The 18,965-nt window shown below is 39.3% G+C and overlaps 1 protein-coding gene across 1 annotated transcript in view; it reads right to left on the reverse strand.

Annotated features, from left to right (window-relative positions):
- The window catches only part of FBXO15 (F-box protein 15), a 75,714-nt gene that overhangs the window by 43,839 nt on the left and 12,910 nt on the right, over positions 1 to 18,965 (reverse strand). The window contains exons 4-8 of the mRNA XM_032293740.1: positions 14,158 to 14,400; positions 13,101 to 13,310; positions 9,648 to 9,774; positions 6,503 to 6,585; positions 5,429 to 5,571 (exon numbers count right to left, since the gene is read on the reverse strand). Coding sequence (XP_032149631.1) covers positions 5,429 to 5,571; positions 6,503 to 6,585; positions 9,648 to 9,774; positions 13,101 to 13,310; positions 14,158 to 14,400 — 806 coding nt within the window. The remainder of the gene's footprint in view (positions 1 to 5,428; positions 5,572 to 6,502; positions 6,586 to 9,647; positions 9,775 to 13,100; positions 13,311 to 14,157; positions 14,401 to 18,965) is intronic.

Below are 18,965 nucleotides of genomic sequence, written 5' to 3' on the forward strand. Positions count from 1 at the left end.
GAAATTTATAGCAATAATTGCCCACCAGAGAAGGGAGGAAAGATCAAAAATCAACACCCTATCGTCAAAATTGAAAGAGCTAGAGGAGCAAGATCAAAAAAACTCAAAATCTAGCAGAAGACAAGAAATAACTAAGATTACAGCAGAACTGAGGAAGATAGAGACACAAAAAAAAAATCCTTCAAAAAAATCAATAAATCCAGGAGCTGGTTTTTTGAAAAGATCAACAAAATAGACAGACCAGTAGCCAGAAAAATAAAAAAGAAAAGGGAGAACAATCAAATAGATGCAATAAAAAATGATAAAGGGGTTATCACCACTGACTCCACAGAAATACAAATTACAATCAGAGATTACTAGAAACAATTCTATGTACATAAACCAGTAAACCTGGAAGAAATAGATAAATTCCTGGACACTTGCACCCTCCCAAGACTAAACCAAGAAGGCGAAACCTTGAACAGACCAGTAACAAAGGCTGAAGTTGAGGCAGCAATTAATAGCCTACCAACCAAAAACAGTCCAGGTCCAGACGGTTCACAGCTGAATTCTACCAGATATAAAAAGAAGAGCTCATACCATTCTTTCTGAAACTATTCCAAACAATACAAAAAGAGGGAATCCTTCCTAAATCACTTTATGAGACCAACATCATCCTGATACCAAAACCCTGCAGAGACTAAACAAGAAAAAAAAATTGAGGCCAATATCCACGATGAACATAGATGCAAAAATCTTCAATAAAATACTGGCAAACCAACTGCAACAGCATATCAAAAAGCTTATCCATCATGATCAAGCAGGCTTCATTCTGGGGATGCAAGGCTGGTTCAACATACACAAGTCTATAAATGTAATCTACCACATAAACAGAACCAAAGACAAAAACCACATGATTATCTCAATAGATGCAGAGAAGGCCTTCAACAAAATTCAACAGCCCTTTATGCTAAAAACTCTCAATAAACTAGGTATCGAAGGAATATATCTCAAAATAATAAAAGCTATTTACGACAAACACACAGCCAATATCATACTGAATGGGCAAAAATTGGAAGCATTCCCTTTGAAATAAAGCGCTAGACAAGGATGCCCTCTGTCACCACTCCTATTCAATATAGTACTGGAGGTTCCAGCCAGAGCAATCAGGTAAGAAAAAAAAATAAACTGTATTCAATTAGGAAAAGAGGAAGTCAAATTGTCTCCACCTGCAGGCAACATGATTATATATTTAGAAGACCCTATCATCTCAGCCCAAAATCTCCTTAAACTGATAAGCAACTTCAGCAATGTCTCAGGATACAAAATCAATGTGCAGAAATCACAAACATTTCTATACACCAATAAGAAACTAACAGAGAGCCAAATCATGAGCAAACTCCCATTCACAATTCCTACAAAGAGAATAAAATACCTACAAATACAACTAACAAAGGATGTAAAGGACCTCTTCAAGGAGAACTACAAACCACTGCTCAAGGAAATAAGAGAGGACACAAACAAATGGAGAAATATTCCATGCTTACGGTTAGGAAGAATCAATATTGTGAAAATGGTCATGCTGCCCAAAGTAATTTATAGATTCAACACTATCCCCATCAAGCTACCAATGAAATTCTTCACAAAACTGGAAAAAACCGCCTTAAACTTCATATGGAACCATAAGAGAGCCCACAAAGCCTAGACAATCCTAAGCAAAAACAACAAAGCCGGAGGCATTATGCTACCTGATTTCAAACTATACCATAAAGCTACAGTAATCAAAACAGCACGGTACTGGTACCAAAACAGATACAGACTAATGGAACAGAACAGAGGCCTTGGAGGCAATGCCACACATCTACAACCATTTGATCTTTGACAAACCTGACAAAAACAAGCAATGGAGAAAGGATTCCCTGTTTAATAAATCGTGTTGGGAAAGCTGGCTAGCCATTTTCAGAGAGCAGAAACTGGACCCCTTCCTGACACTTTACACTAAAATTAACTCCAGATGGATTAAAGACTTAAACATAAGACCTAACACCATAAAAATCCTAGAAGAAAACCTAGGCAAAACCATTCAGGACATAGGCAGAGGCAAGGACTTCATGACTAAAACACCAAAAGCATTGGCAACAAAAGCCAAAATAGACAAATGGGACCTAATTAAACTCCAGAGCTTCTGTACAGCAAAAGAAACAATCATTAGAGTGAACTGGCAACCAACAGAATGGGAAAAAAAATTTTGCAATCTACCTATCTGACAAAGGGCTAATATCCAGAATCTACAAAGAACTAAAACTGATTTACAAGAAACAAACAAACCCATCCAAAAGTAGAAGTAGTATATGAACAGATACTTTTCAAAAGAAGACATATATGAGGCTAAAAAACATGAAAAACTGCTCATTATCACTGATTATTAGAAAAATGCAAATCAAAACTACATTGAGATACCACCTCACACCAGTTAGAATGGCGATCATTAAAAAATCTGGAGACAACAGATGCTGGAGAAGATGTGGAGAAAGAGGAACACTTTTACACTGTTGGTGGGAGTGTAAACTAGTTCAACCATTGTGGAAGACAGTGTGGCACTTCCTCGAGGACCTAGAAATAGAAATTAGGCCGGGAGCAGTGGCTCATGCCTATAATCCCAGCACTTTGGGAGGCCAAGGCGGGTGGATCACAAGGTCAAGAGATCGAGACCATCCTGGTCAACATGGTGAAACCCTGTCTCTACTAAAAATACAAAAATTAGCTGGGCATGGTGGCGCACGCCTGTAGTCCCAGCTACTCAGGAGGCTGAGGCAGGAGAATTGATTGAACGCAGGAGGCGGAGGTTGCAGTGACCCGAGATCGCACCATTGCACTCCGGCCTGGGTAACAAGAGCGAAACTCCGTCTCAAAAAAAAAGAAAAAAAGAAATTCCATTTGACCCAGCAATCCCCTTACTGGGTATATACCCAGAGGATTGTAAATAAGTCTATTATAAAGACACATGCACACATACGTTCATAGCAGCACTGTTTACAATAGAAAAGACCTTGAGCCAACCCAAATGTCCATTGATGGTAGACTGGACAAGGAAAATGTGGCACATATACACCATGGAATACTATGTAGCCATAAAAAACGATGAGTTTGTGTCCTTTGTAGGGACATGGATGAATCTGGAAACCATCATTCTCAGCAAGTTGACACAAGAACAGAAAATCAAACACCACATGTTCTCACTCATAGGCGGGTGTTGAACAGTGAGAACACATAGACACAGAGAAGGGAGTGTCACACACTGGGGTCTACTGGGGGGGGCCAAGGGAGGGACAGCCAGGGGATGGGGAGGTCAGGGAGGGATAATATGGGGAGAAATGCCAAATGTAGGTGATGCTGGGATGGAGGCAGCAAACCACATTGCCATGTGTGTACCTATGCAACAATCCTGCATGAGCTGCACATGTACCCCAGAACCTAAAGTACCACATATATACATATACGTATATATATATATTTTAAACAAACTAAAAGACATTCCACATTCTTGGTTGGAACAATTCAACAACAAAGATGTTAACATACCTCATATTAATATATGGAATTGAATAATTCTATTAAAAATGACAACAAACACAAGAAATCCTAGCAATCTTCCTAAGCCAAAAAGCAAGGAAAACTCAAAGATGAATGGGATATCTACAGGACACAGAAGCAGCCTGAAGTAGATCCCACCAACCAAGCTGGGGACAATTTTAACTTCAAAAATAATAATGTCTCTAACTGATTATAAATTATTCAATAAGTATCCAAGAGTCCAAAGTGACACTTAAAAAGGGAGGGTGGAGGGCACTGGGAGGAAAGAAGAAGAGCTCAAATTTTTTCCACCACAGGAGATGACTACTGCATCAATGAAACTGTGCTCCAGACTGAAAGAAACTAATGACTAACAGTAATACTTGAGTTTGCAGGATGGCAGATAAGAAAATAAGTGACTTACTGAAATACTAAAACTCCCTCCACTTGTAAGATAAAACTGGCTGAAATTAGTCGAAATCAATACGGCCAACTGGAGTTTTCATAGATGGAGCTTGCTGACATCAGAGCCTGAATTCCCACCACGTTTCATACTAACTCCTCCTGAATCTGCAAGTGACTCATGAGGGCATAAAGAGATAACTGAACCACGCTTGAGGACTTTTCAGATCTCCCTTTCCTTCCACCAATCACCTACCAATCCCAGAATCCACTCCCTAAACCTTTTCTAATAAAATTACTGCCTTAAGGCCACCATGAGGAAACAGATTTGAGCTGCACTCCCAACTCCTTGTCAGTGGACTGGCCATACAAAGCTTTTCTTTTCTCAAAAACCTGGTGTCACAGTATTGGTTTCTAGCACATCAGGCAGCAAGCCCCTTTTGCTCTGTAACATCAATTTCTTCATCTGAAAATTGGCAGTTAAAAGGAAAGAATTAAGCATTGTCTCTGCCTTTATAGAAGTTCACCCAGCTGATAAGAGGAAGTTCTTTACAAAAGCTTACTTAATAAATATAGAAATAGTGACATAATTAGAAAATCAACAATTTTAAACAAAATATTTGATTTAGGCAAAGATCATTAATAGATGTCAAGTCCACTAGGTTAAAGACTTTGGAGGACCAGGATATTTGGAAAATAACACTTTTAATAATGAAGCTATCCAGTGGTCACTATCTTAACCAGATGATAAACTTGGCATTACTAATAGTAGGACAACCTGATACTACATACTTCTCAATATAGTGCAAAATGAAGTACATAACTTACCTTTTAAAATATTTTTAACAGAAATGTTAACTTTGACTCTAAGCAAGTCCTTACATAAAACTCCAAGTTTACATGCTACAAAAGAATGAAACCTGAAACCCAAAAGAAATAATCAGATAAGTCAGAATGGGGAATTCTACACTCCCTCTTTTTTCCTGCTTGGCCTAAGACCCCTCCCTTCCACTGTCAGCCCCAGCCTCTGTCCTGGCTTTGGTAGGCATGGCAAACACTGATGCAGTACATAGAGGAGAAAGCCTGGTTTCTCTTTACTCTCATCCTGGATAGGAGTGGCATGGGCACTGCTGGCAAATTTATCACATTCCTTTGAGAAAGAAGAGAAGTCTCAGGAAAGGAGCGTGCTTGGAAAAATAATAAGGAAGCATCAGTAGAGATCCCAGTGGTGGCACTGAGAGTGACGGTGATGAAGGAGACAGAGCCAGAGCTGAAGAGACAGAGCCAGAGCTGAAGAGCCTCAATCCAATGAGGACTTTCACAAGCCCCAGGATGACACAGGGGTCTGGTAGGATACTGGTGCCAAAAGATTATAAAGTGACCAGGGAGGACAATTCCTAACTCAGACATAAAAATTAGTTTCCTTATCTCAACCTTTAATTTCTTAATGAAATAAAAAGTCAATTAATTTCACCTTTTTTGGTGAAGAGATTGCGAAATGTGCCACACAAGTAGAAAACCCCACCGCTGTGCAGATCTACATGGAGTTGGTAGCCGTGCAGTCCATACTCAGGGCTGTCATCCAAAAAGGGGCTATGTGGAGGCAGTTCATAGGGGCTGAAAAGAAAACAAAAGAAGCATACAAACTTGTCAACACCAGGGATAAAATTCCTGGTTTGAAAATACTTTTTAAAAAATTAGCATCCATATCAAAGCACTACCTCCTACAAATGAAATGCCATAGGATTCCCTATAATCTTCAATACCGTAAACTTAAAAGACTGCTTAATGTTCTTTTACCAACTTCCGTAAAAACAGGCAATGATGTGAGTTCCATAGGCAGCCACAGCCCAGTACGGGTGTACGTGGTTCTGCAGCTGACCCCAGGGCGGCTGCACTACAAAGGCCACTCTGCCCCTCCGTGTCCAGGGCACAGAAGTGCTCAGCAGGAAAAGGCACTGAACACCGATCTGCAGGGCAGACACCCAGGCAGACCCAAAGCCAAGACAAGCAAGGCTTTATTCAACAAGAAAAAATGACTACATAAAGTGACAAACTCAAAAATACTCAGGAACTTTTCAGGTAATAAAAAAAAAAAAATGAGTCAGGAAGAGTCTAAGTCCACAGGAAAATAGTGAAATGGGAAGCCTGTGCCCTACCTAAAGACACTCAAATTCATTAAGAAATACTGTCCAGACCAGAAAGAATCATCCGCAGGCCAGAGTTAGCCCAGGGGCCATGAGTCTACATGCCTTGCAAGATGTAAAAATTCACATAACAGCAAAACTTGAAGGACAGTAGTGGCATCTTGAAGCAATGAAATAACATCCTACCAGGTATAAATTCCTTAAACCAAAATAGATGAAGCAAATATGAACTTGTGAATAATCCACCTATTTTAGCTACAGCTAAGTAATTATGCCTGTTGGTCTGCATTTACTGATTAAAAACAGAGTATCTCTGCAGCTATTCTCAGGATAGTAAGACAGCATCAACTTCTAATACTTTACTGCATAAAAATTCAACACACCCACATATAAATACATACATAGTGGCTGAGCCTAATGTGCTCCTCTCCACAAGGTGATGGAAATGAAGATTTGCCATAACAAAAGCCAGTTCTTCCTCCTTCTGAAAAATTAATTGAGAAGAATACATATTTCAACCAAAATGTTTTAATTTTTCACAAGGTCGTTGTGAAGATCACAGCACATTCATCTTGCAGATAGATGCAGTTTCTTACAACCATAAGATCACCACAGTGCTAATGCATTATTACTGTTAATACATTATTACTATCTAATAAGACTTATACTTCATATTGACAGTAGGACCACAATTCACCCCAACATGCAGAGCACACAGGACCAAAAGAACTCACAACCTAGAGCTTGCAAAATATCAAAAGATATATATATAATGGTTGTGAAAATATGCATTGTTAGTTCCAGGCTGTTTCAAACTCTTTTCAAAGACCTTCACAGATACCAGATTAATTCCACAAATACTGAACCTTACTGACACAATGTTCCTCTTGCAAGTAATTGCTTGATTTGACAAATGTGGTAGGAATGATTAGATTCAAATTCTTCACTTGTCCATCAGGTCGAATAGCAGAAAATGTGACTGTTTGGGAACTGACCTCCATTTCTCCCCAAATTCACAGTTGACACTGATGGGCATAGGTAACCCCAAATGGCAAATCTGAAGGTGTCATCCTCCAGTAGGTAGGCAGAGGACAACTGAAGCCACCAGAGTGTTCACAACTCTGCACCCAACACAGCTGGATGCATGTGAGTCACGAAAGACAGAGCAGGCAACTGTGGCCTCACCCACAAGCCACCTTCACACAGAAAGTAGAGGAGGGAAAGAAAAACTGATGCCCACAGTCAGCTGAGGAAAGGAAAAGGGACAAGAGGATGGTGTTGTCTGAAGCTGGGGTCTTAATTTTATCTAGTCATTGTACATTCATGCATATTACCATCTCAGAATCAGATTTGTCAACGGCTATCTTAAAATATCAGCCTGACCTGGTAAAACAAGAAACCTTATGCAGAGAGAAAAGATAACATCTTAGACACCTCACCCTGAAGAGCAGATTTCACTCAATGCCACATCTACAGGATCAGAATGTGCTTGGGAGACGACCAGGCTGAACACACAGAAAGGGTGACGTTAACCACTACCCTCATCAAGCTACCATTGACCTTCTTCACAGAACTGGAAAAAAACCACTTTAAACTTCATATGGAACCAAGAGAGAGTCCACATAGCCAAGAAAATCCTAAGGAAAAAGAACAAAGCTGGAGGCATCACATACTACCTGACTTCAAAATATACTACAAGACTACTGTAATCAAAACGGCATGGTATTGGTACCAAAACAGAGATATAGACCAATGGAACAGAACAGAGGCCTTGGAAGAAACATCACACATCTACAACCATCTGATCTTCGACAAACCTGACAAAAACAATGGGGAAAGGATTCCCTGTTTAATAAATGGTGTTGGGAAAACTGGCTAGCCATTTTCAGAAAGCAGAAACTGAACCTCTTCCTTACACCCTACACTAAAATTAACTCCAGATGGAATAAAGATTTAAACATAAAACCTAACACTGTAAAAATCCTAGAAGAAAACATAGGCAAAACCATTCAGGACACAGGCACAGGCAAGGACTTCATGACTGAAACACCAAAAGCAATGGCAACAAAAGCCAAAATAGACAAATGGGATCTAATTAAACTTAAGAGTTTCTGCACAGCAAAAGAAACAATCATTAGAGTGAACCGGCAACCAACAGAATGGGAAAAAGGTTTTGCAATCTACCCATCTAACAAAGGCCTAATATCCAGAAACTACAAAGAACTAAGACAAATGTACAAGAAAAAAACAAACAAACCTATTCAAAAGTAGGTGAAAGATATGACCAGACAATTTTCAAAAGAAGACATTTATGAGGACAACAAACATATGAAAAAATGTTCAGCATCACTGGTCATCAGAGAAATGCAATCAAAGCCACATTGAGATACCATCTCATGTCAGTTAGAATGGCAATCATTAAAAAATCAAGAGACAACAGATGCTGGAGAGGATGTGGAGAAATAGGAACACTTTTATACTGTTGGTGGGAGTGTAAATTAGTTCAACCATTGTGGAAGACAGTGTGGCGATTCCTCAAGGATCTAGAAATAGAAATTCCATTTGACCCAGCAATCCCATTACTAGGTATATAGCCAAAGGATTATAAATCATTCTATTATAAAGACACATGCACATATAGGTTCACTGCGGCACTATTTACAATAGCAAAGACCTAGAACCAACCCAAATGCCCATTGACAATAGACTAGACAGAAAATGTGGCACATATACTCCATGGAATACTACACAGCCATAAAAATAGATGAGTTCATGTTCTTTGAAGGGATATGGATGAATCTGAAAACCATCAGAATCTGAAAACCATCATTCTCAGCAAACTGACACAGGAACAGAAGACCAAATACCACATGTTCTTGCTCATAGGCAGGTGTTGAACAAAGAGGACACATGAGCACAGGGAGGGGAACATCACACACTGGGGTCTGTTGCAGGGGGTGCTAAGGGAGGGACAGCAGGGGGTGAGGAGTTTGGGGAAGGGGAAAGGATAACATGGGGAGAAATGCCAGATATAGGTGATGGGGGAGATGGAGGTAGCAAACCACCTTGCCATTTATGTACCTATACAACAATCCTGCAAGATCTGCACATGTACCCCAGAACCTATAGTACAATAAAAAAAGAAAAAGAAAAAAAATGAAAATGTAGAGACAAAATATAGGGTCTAGGTATCTTGCAAAGAAAAAAAAAAGAAAGGGAAACGTCAGAGAAAGAGCATGAAAGGAAGAGAAGAAGGAATGTGGACTAATTGGAAGGGGGAACATCACATGACGTTAAAGGAATAACATGAAGAAAAACATGAAGGCAGGAAGTGGTTTGTTGTTTATGATAGCAGAACAGCAGAGCAGCCTCAGTGGAACAGAAAGGGCCATGTTAGCTTGAAAAAATGAAGTTGGTGAGATGGTAAATGGATTGCAGTTACTGAAAAGCCTTAAAGGATTTTACATTTCATGTCATACATAATGATAAGTAAACGTGGTATTGTGATGGGGAAATGACACAGTACATAAGGGACTCAAGTCTTACCTTCCAGAGTCCAACCAGGAGGCCAGGGTGCAGGCAGAAGATCCGAATAAGTCTGTCACAGCCAATCATGGTAGATTCAGTCAAATGACTCAGATTGTACTTTGCAATTAAAGAATGCCATCGGAGTCTTTGAATATTATGCCAAGGGAAGGAGAGAGAGAAGTGAGCTTTCCTGTCTACAGTGCTGTCAGTTCTCTTTAGTGTATCACAAATGTGTTTGAAGAGCATGTTAATGATGTGCTCAAACTAAGCGGCACGTTGGTAGGGTGGGGACACAAATGAATAAATGGCAAAATTGATACATTCAAATTTCCAACCCAGCTAGGTTTTTCTTCCCTTCCATCTTGCTCTTGCTGTCGACTCAACCTAGCCAGAAGGAAGTTGAAGGATCACGAAAGTGATGAAGTGGCAGAACTGTCTCCTGTTCTATTCCTTCCAAACCCAGCACAATACTACAATCTAAAGTAGACTCTCAATGTGTATTCCTAGTCAACTGATTGAAACAACACAAAAGCAAAGATATATTATTTCAAGTGACATAAGAACAGGTAGTTTCAGGAGGTGGTCACAAAGCAGCTGGGCCTTTAAAAGTTATTATCAAGGATAACTCAGAGACAGTGAAAGCTGACACATTAGAAATAAACTAAATCACCAGTGTTTTCACAAAGGAGACACTACGCAGCATTAAACTGAAATCCCTAAGGAGCTGGGGCCACATCTCATTCAAAAGTTGGTGCCCAGCACCTCAGGCACAAGCCAGCAGGCAACAGGTACATTAAACAAGCGAATTAAAAAGGAGACAAGCTGCAGTCCTGTTTCAAAGTGGAAGGTACTGTGATGCATCAAAACCAAATCAGTAGCTACGACATGACCCTAGTCCCATGTTCAACTTTTCAAAAGAACTTCTTGTGCAGAGAATCACAACTGGATAAGGAGAGATGGTTGGTGAGTATGTGTGATGATATATTAAAAATAAACCCAGCATATGCAGAATACACTGGAGGAGGATAAATGCAGGGTCCTGAACCTCACTATGGAGTCAGGGAAACCTGAGCTAAAACCTTAGCTTTAATCTACAGTGACTTCATGACTATCACAGCTGGTTCTTTGTGTGTGAGATCACTAGCCTGCTCAGCAGGCACAAGAGCACAGGACACAGGGCAGGTGCTCAATAAATAGCAGTCCCTGCTGGTATCATCACTAATGTGAATACAGGAGGCTGGGTAGGCATGTGAGAAACCCTCTTCTCTCAAAATCTGGCTGTAGAGGTGTTTATTAAATAGACTCAGAAAGTGCTGAGTCCTCATGTGCTTGGCCTTACAGCCACAGACACAGAAACTAAGGCTGACGTTTCCTCAACAGTTCTCACAAATTTAGAGTGGGACAGCACCAGCTGCACAATAGAAAATGCTGGCAAGGATGAAAATTTAGAGTCTGACTAGAAAGGTATAAATTACAGGGAAATCCAAATTACATCGATAAAGCTTTCGCTGTTGTTGAGAAACTTCTCATAGAGGAAACAAAAAAGACCCAAATAAAAATCACAAAGTCTCTTCTTGGCTGTCACACAGATGCATACAAGGAGTTCTATTCCTGAATAATGAAAGCATTCACTTACAAACTTGCAATAAAAGTGCCGATCAAAACAAATTCCTAAAAAACACTTTTAGTTTTTTGGGGTTTTTCTGTATCACAGTATATCAAAGGCTGGCTGAAGTCCATTGAAATTTCACAGAAATAAATTACATCAAATGACTTTTCCCAATGAATTCTAGCATTTGACACTATGTAGTATCTATTACTTCTGACCTTCATGAAAATTTCAGGGACATACTGTCTTTAACTGGGCTTTACAATTCAACATTATCCTTTTAACTGATTCTTCAGGATCATTTGAATTAATGTTAACCATTTTGTCCTAATATCTGTAAATAACATTTCATGATATGCCAAGTAACATATACTGTTTAGCAAAACTAGCACAGTTTGTGGACTTATTCTCCAAACATAATTTTGAAATGAATAAACCCTAACTACAACATTAGAAAAAGCTGGTTTCCTTTATGATATCATATGAAATTTCAAAGATCTATCCAAATAAAAGTACCATTTTTTAAAAAGGTAACTGTTTCCAAAGTATCTTCAGTAACATATTCAGGAAAAATAATTCACTTTTCATCATAACATTAAGAATATTTTTTAGATTACAATAAAACCTGGATTTGCCAGCACTAAGGGGTCTGAATACTCTTACATTCAGAACATGGAAAGGGAGCTCAGTAATCACTAAAACAATACTCAAAGAGCAGGAACCATGGAGAGGAGCCAAAACAAAGTCTCCAGTTACAGAGCTGCAAAAAAAAAAAAAAAAAAAAAAAAAAAAGAAAGAAAGAAAAAAAGTGTCCGTATCCAGGGAAACCATGAAAGAACCCTGTCCCTCCATGGAGATGGCAGACACTAATGTCAGATATCACAGTATCCTCCGTAGTGAGGACAAACGGGAGAGAAACCAATGGGTGGAACTGCAGCATGCAAAGATGGTAAGAAAACACCACAGTAAATATTCCTGAAAAGTCAAAGAACACTGAGACAGTGAAGGAGACAGGAGGGCAAGAAACCAACATGGAAGAAGGCAGGTATTACCTTTACATTTTCAATATATCTTATATAAAGCTATGTTAGCTTGCTCCAGAGATGAGGATGCTATGCATGCATGCCATAATCCAGCTTTTAGGAGGAAGCAATCAGTGATGAAAAAGAGAACCTGAGAGATCTGCTCAGAAAGGCAGATGCCAGCCTCCTAGTGAATATGAACTCAGTGCAAAGCCACCTGACAACAGAATAGTAAAGGGCTCACTAAGCATTACCCATGTGCTGCACACTTAGCTGTTCTATGCATATTACAGTGATATCTTTTGATAGATCTTGTTCACTGCAGTCATATATGCTAAATAGTATGCCAGTATAATGATCATCTCATTTCACAGAGGAGAGAAAGAAGACACAGAAAGAGTAAGTTACTTGCACAGGATCACGTATCTAGTAAGTTCAACAGAAGGCAGACAAAATAACTATTAATTATCACTTGGTTTCCTCATATTTAGACTATGATTAGTATACCATTTACTAAAGAAGGAAGACATCATATATTTTTCTAAGATAGTTAAAATGAAAAACCTCAAAGGTTAGCCATCAATCATACAGAAAATTTTGTTAACTAGAATATCATTCCCTACCATTAAAGACAACCAAGATATGAGGAACTTAAATTTAGACCTAATCAGAAATGTGATAAAATGTATTCTTTTCCTCTTCTACAGTGATGCAGAATGTACATTTAATATGTGATAAAATTAAAAAGTGTTGCTGGTATTTTTTAATTACAAAAGTAATGCCAAGTAATATTTATATATAAGATGCTCTCACTCAACAGTTCTGCTGATTGGTACTTACCTATGTTTGGTGGGAGTTTTATACCAGTCCATAAAAACTGGTGTCACACCACATAAATCTAAGGTTGACAATGATGCTAGGCACGGCCAATTTTTGCCATACCATGTAACAGTAACTGAGGTGTCGTTTATGGAAAGATCAACATGCTCCATGATATATTCTTTTCCACTTTTTTCTTTCAGTATAATTGCCCAGCCTAAACCAAATATTCTGGAGAGAGAAAAGAAAGATAGCAATATCTGCCTCATTGAAAAAAAAAAATGCTAAAGGCAATTTCACATATCTTCTCCAAAGCATCTAGATCCTTAAAAGCCAAAGTCAAACTTCTCAGAACATGCCCATTACAATGTTCATTTCAACAACGGTACTCTCTTTAGACTTTTTCTCCTCACCTAACACCTCCTGAACATCTATGATCTTCCAGGTACTGGCAATATATAAATAAGACAAAAGTTCTGCCCAGAAGACACCTTGAACACTCTTACTGTGCTAGAGCAGATAAGTACGTTACTTCTGCTTTTCATTAAAACTTTAGGCTATTTACTAGTTATCCCTCTGTGTCTGCAGGAAATTGGTTCTAGGACCCCCATGATACCAAAATCTGTGGATGTTCAAGTCCCTTATATAAATGGCATAGTATCTGCATATAACCTATACACCTCCTCCTGTATTCTTTAAATCATCTCGAGATTACCTGTAATACCTGATACAACATAAATGTTGTGCAAACTGTTATTATGTATAATGTATTGGTTTTTATTTGTATTCTTTTTTATATTGTTATTATTTCAGGTTCCTCCTCCCCCCCCCCCGAAGACTTCTGATCTGCAGTTGGTTGAATCAGCAGATGCAGAAGGCTATGTGGAACAGGAAAATGCTACATACTTTATAGAGACACAAAAATACTAGAGACAGTCCCACACAATCTAAATTGTACATATGTCCTATGTACACAATACTTTCAGCTGATACCATCATTCTCTTTTGGTTATAAACAAACATTTTAGAGTACTGTCAAGTAACCACTGTGTCCGGTGTTCAAGAACACACTGCATACCTGAGGGCCTCTTTGGTCTTAACTGGAAGGCCTGTGTAAGGGTTAACAGGTTTGAGAATGTCGGCTAGTGCAGCTTTTACAGATGCTATTTGTTTTGTGATATATTCTTTCTTCCAATAACCAGCTTCTTTATCCTGAACTGACAGAAAGCTCATAGATATAGCTATCTTCTCTACTGAATTAACTTTCCAATTCGATCTTGTAGATGAAAAAGCAGTTGAGTAGATTCTGATCCAAATAAAACTGGAGGGAAAAGAGGAAATGTGTTAAATAAGAGACATTGTCACCTACCTATAGTTATATCTCAAATTAGAGATGCATAATATTTTCAAATAATCCAATTCCATGAATAGGTCAAGCTGAGTATTTACAGTTTTTCATCTGTTGAAGTGAATTGCAGTTTGAGATTTAGTGTTTTAAATTCAACACCACCAAAAACACATTTTAAAAAAAGGAAAAGCCCATTTCCCAGGGTCGGGTCTCAAGTAAATAATTCTCATGTCATTTAGGATCATCCAAACCACTGCCCTCTTACATCAGTAATGGAATAGGAAATCTATTATTTTAAAAGTAACAAAGTATATGTAGTATGATTCTTGTTTTTAAATATATACATGCTTTTAAAAAGATCAGAAATGATATATGTACGCACACCAAAAAATTTCAACAGTGAACAACAGAACTGTACATTTTTTTGCTTTTTAATTTCAACAAGGAATATGCTTTCAGAAGGAGCAAAAAAGTGAAGGTTATTAATGGTAACAACTAAACAATAGTCAATATAAGTTTTTTGAGCACTTACTATGTGTTAAGCATTGTTTAAGCAATTTACGTATTATACATTACTCATTTATTCCTCATAAAGAAACCAGGAGGCACTGCTATTCCTGTCGCCAATGCACAGATGTTGTAACTGAGGCTCACATGAAAAGCAGGCTGGCCGAGGTCTGTGCACTCAAGTTTATATTGAAGCTGGGATCTGAACCAGAGCTCACACTCTTATCACATGAGTTTCACTGCCTCTTCAATCACAAAGAAATGGATCAAAGAAACTGAATAAGCTCCCCAAATTCAGACAGCCATATAATAAGCCTCAATGTGGGAATTCAAACTCAGCTCCGACTCAAAGTCTGTTCCTTCCACTCATCTCTGCTAAGAGGCTGGGAGAAGCCCCACGAGCAGTGGCAGTGAGCTGGCCCAAGGACTCTTCCCTCTCAGCCAGTACTCTCCACCAGGGAAGAGAAGGAAGACACAGGAAAAACTGAGGCAGGGGTTAAAATCAATTCCTTATCTGAAAGGCAAATTTTGCATTTTAAAAATTAATGATTTGCCCATTTATGTCTCCACATTAGTACTCAGAGCAGCATGGAATGAAGCAGTCAATGGCCTGGAGGCTGCAGGGAGAAAGCGATTCCTCCACAGAGCAGTGGTCCTGAACTGCAGCAGGACCCCTGGGGATAAGCCTGGGTGCTCTGGGGAGGCAGAGCTATTTCCTTAACCATAGCAGAAAAGGACCATTTCTCAAACACATGACTTCAGAATGCTACCTCCTTGACTCAGACATTACATGAACTTCCCACCAAACACAAGCTCACATATAGTCAGACCCTGGTTGACATGTCTTTCTAGTGTGAGTTTCTTAAGTCATTTCTCACCCCGTAAAATCACTTCATGCTCAGCTTTTATATTAAAGTGTTTCTGTTTTCAATTCAGAAATTTCTGGACTTTCCTATGCAAGTGGATAGATGCAATACAATAATTAGTTGAGTACCCCTAAGTAAAGTTAAAGCTCTTTCACCAAAATCCTTTAAATAGACATTTTTAAAACTCTCTTTGCATAAAAGCTTGCTTGTGTTTTCTTCAAATTTATTTTACTCAGCAACTCACTCTATGGTAAGTGTCCTTTAGCAGGACCTTTATGGAGCCTCGAATTCCTCACATCAGCACTACCTAAACCACCATTGATACTATTTTTACATGTGCTAGCACTTACAACCTACAAAAACAAACACTGCCACAGAGAGAGGAATCATAGCATAAATTCCACATGTATTTAGTAACAATAACCACACCTAAATATTCGTATGATGAACTATGCTCATACACAAGATCATATATTATTAACCATAAGTAAACCTAAGTAAAAACATTTTATATTGCAGATGATGCCCCTGATTTTTTATTATGCACAAATGTTAAGGTTCAGATGCTTTTCACAGTCTCCAAAACCCAAACACATTTACCTCTTGATCCCCAAATGCTCCATCCTGTTAGAAGGCCTAGGCAGGTTTGAAGACAAGGGCATATTTATCTAATATGACTACCAATCAGGGGCTCAGGGAAACTTCCAACAAGTTGTTCAGAAAATGGGGCCAATGTAATGCTTAGATAAATAGTGTTTCCCAGAGTACATGGCAAATAAAACCCCCTTGCGATAAACCAGATGCCACCGCATCTGGTTATTTCCACGCAGAGGCCAGTGCTCATACAGAAGGGAGCAGCCCCCCATTGCTGGGATGGAGCACTGGGGAGCCCCCTGCCCTTCAAGCCTGTCTTCCAGTAAGTCATCAGTGTAACTCACTACACTATGTGTGCCTGCCCTCTCCTCAGAAGCAACACTTAGAATCTACTGTCAACTTTTCAAAAACACATATCAATTAATCATTCAATTATCACACATCCTTTTATGTAGTTTGACTTCATGATCAGACTTTGGCTTTAAGAGTCAGACTATGACTCTTTAGGTGCTTTAGCTAGAACTAAAAAGTAGAATTCAACTTAGCACAATTTAGATATGTCCTTCAAAAAACAAAAGAAATGTGAGTGCAATTTCATCAGAAACTCCTGTTTCCCAATGACAACTTCCAAGAAAGTGAGGAGGGCACATAAGTAATCTAGGGATGCGAAAAGCAGCACTAGAACCATGCTCCACATCCAATTAAGGGCCCAGTTTCTTCACCATGCAGGTGAAACGGAGAGGCGAGACAGTAAAGAAACTAAGAAACATATAATTTATCAGCTTATCTGAAGTCTGAGTTCTATCCATAAATAAAGTAAGAACCCTCCAGAATGCTACAGTTTTAGACATTCAGTTGATTCCTTCCTTGAAAAATGCCTTGCTGTGCTTTCTTTTAGTGACCACCTTCATCTCTTTTTAGATCATTGTTTGAGTCTGTTTGTGTTGCTGCAAAGAAATACTTGAGGCTGGGTAATCTGTAAAGGAAAAGTTTATTTGGCTCATAGTTCTGCAGGCTGTACAAGGAGCACTACACCAGCATCTGCTTCTGGCGAAGCCTCAGGAAGCTTCCAACTATGGCAGAAGACCAAGGAAAGCCAACTGTGCAGAGATCACAAGGCAGAGAGAGAGAGAAAGAGAAGAGAGCAAGCAGGAGAAGGGAGGGAGGCCTGCCATACTCTTTTAAAACAACCAGCTCTAAAGCAACAACTACAAGGAAGGCACTAAGTCATTCAGGAGAGATCTGCTCTGGTGACCCAAAGACCTCCCAGAGACCCCACTTCCAACACTGGGGATCAAATTTCAACATAAGGCTTGGGGAAACAAATCCCAACTATGTAAATACAGCAATCACTGAGAAAGAGAAACATAAAAATTGCTCTAATTCATTTTATACTGTCAAGAAAATGATTATTTCACTCATTGATATGTGTGTGTGTGTGTGTGTGTGCATGTATTGACACAGACAGACACGTATTCTTCCATACGGGAAACATCTCCTTAAATTAAAAGAAAAATCACCCTTTCCAACCAGGGAATAGTATATGTCCTCTTGAGAGCATGAGAATGGTTGAGGACAGTTTTAATAAGATCTGAGGGCTTATTCTGAGTTCCTCACTTAAGAGGCATACACCTAACATTAAAGACAGACGAGATGAGTCATTTCAGAACTTGACTATTTGCTAGCATGACCTGGAGAATCTTTAAAATGCAGATTTCAGAGCACTAAATTATAACCTCTAAAAATACCAACTAGGGATGTAAATTTTTTAAACTTTCCCAGGTGGTTCATATGTAGTCTTCTTAGGATGGCATTTGAGAACCACTGCACCAAATGACATTCTTGCCCACTATGTTCCAGGGTTAACTAATACAACAGCCCTCCTTCGGCCATTCTCCATCTCCTTACCTAGTAAACAAACCCACCAGCTAAAATCTGCATTCCCTCTGATCTTGCTGATTTTCCCAGCTGACATGTAGGTTCTATGTGGGAATGATACTTGTCTGATCTTTTGAAGCTAAATGAGAGAGGGGCCTAAAAAGCCAAGATGTTCTGTTATAGGCCACAAAATCCTCACTGAAAATCAGGAGGATTCCACCATCTCTCCCTCCAAGATATAATTATGAGATGCAGACTACAATTATAGTGACAAACAGAAGGAGGGGTTTGTTCCCCTTTGTTCCTAGACACCCCTGCAAGCCCAGGTGAGCACAGGTGAAACCCTCTCTTCTGGCTCCCTGCTTCCAAGGATACAGCCTCCAGGAGAGGACAGTCTTGGCTTCTCTCTGTCCATTTCACTTTCCCCACAAAGTAAGTTAACCTGATTAGCATGTTTGGGAGGAGGAGCTAAATACACCTAACTTAGCCTCTTCCTTTTCTTTCTTTAGGATCTACTTGGCCATCAGCAGAGGGCACTCATTCTACTCTGCAAACAGAGGGCCAGGGTCAAAGCCAGCAGGTCCCTGCACGTGCTGCTTGAGACTCTGTGATTAGAGCTAATCCTGGGGGGAACACAGCCAAGTCCTCCTGGCAACAGGCCTGAAGCCACATTCTCCAACAGCCACAGCAATG

The sequence above is a fragment of the Sapajus apella genome, unplaced genomic scaffold (assembly GCF_009761245.1).
Source record: "Sapajus apella isolate SASKATOON/1434 unplaced genomic scaffold, GSC_monkey_1.0 scaffold30, whole genome shotgun sequence".
NCBI classification, from domain to species: domain Eukaryota; kingdom Metazoa; phylum Chordata; class Mammalia; order Primates; family Cebidae; genus Sapajus; species Sapajus apella.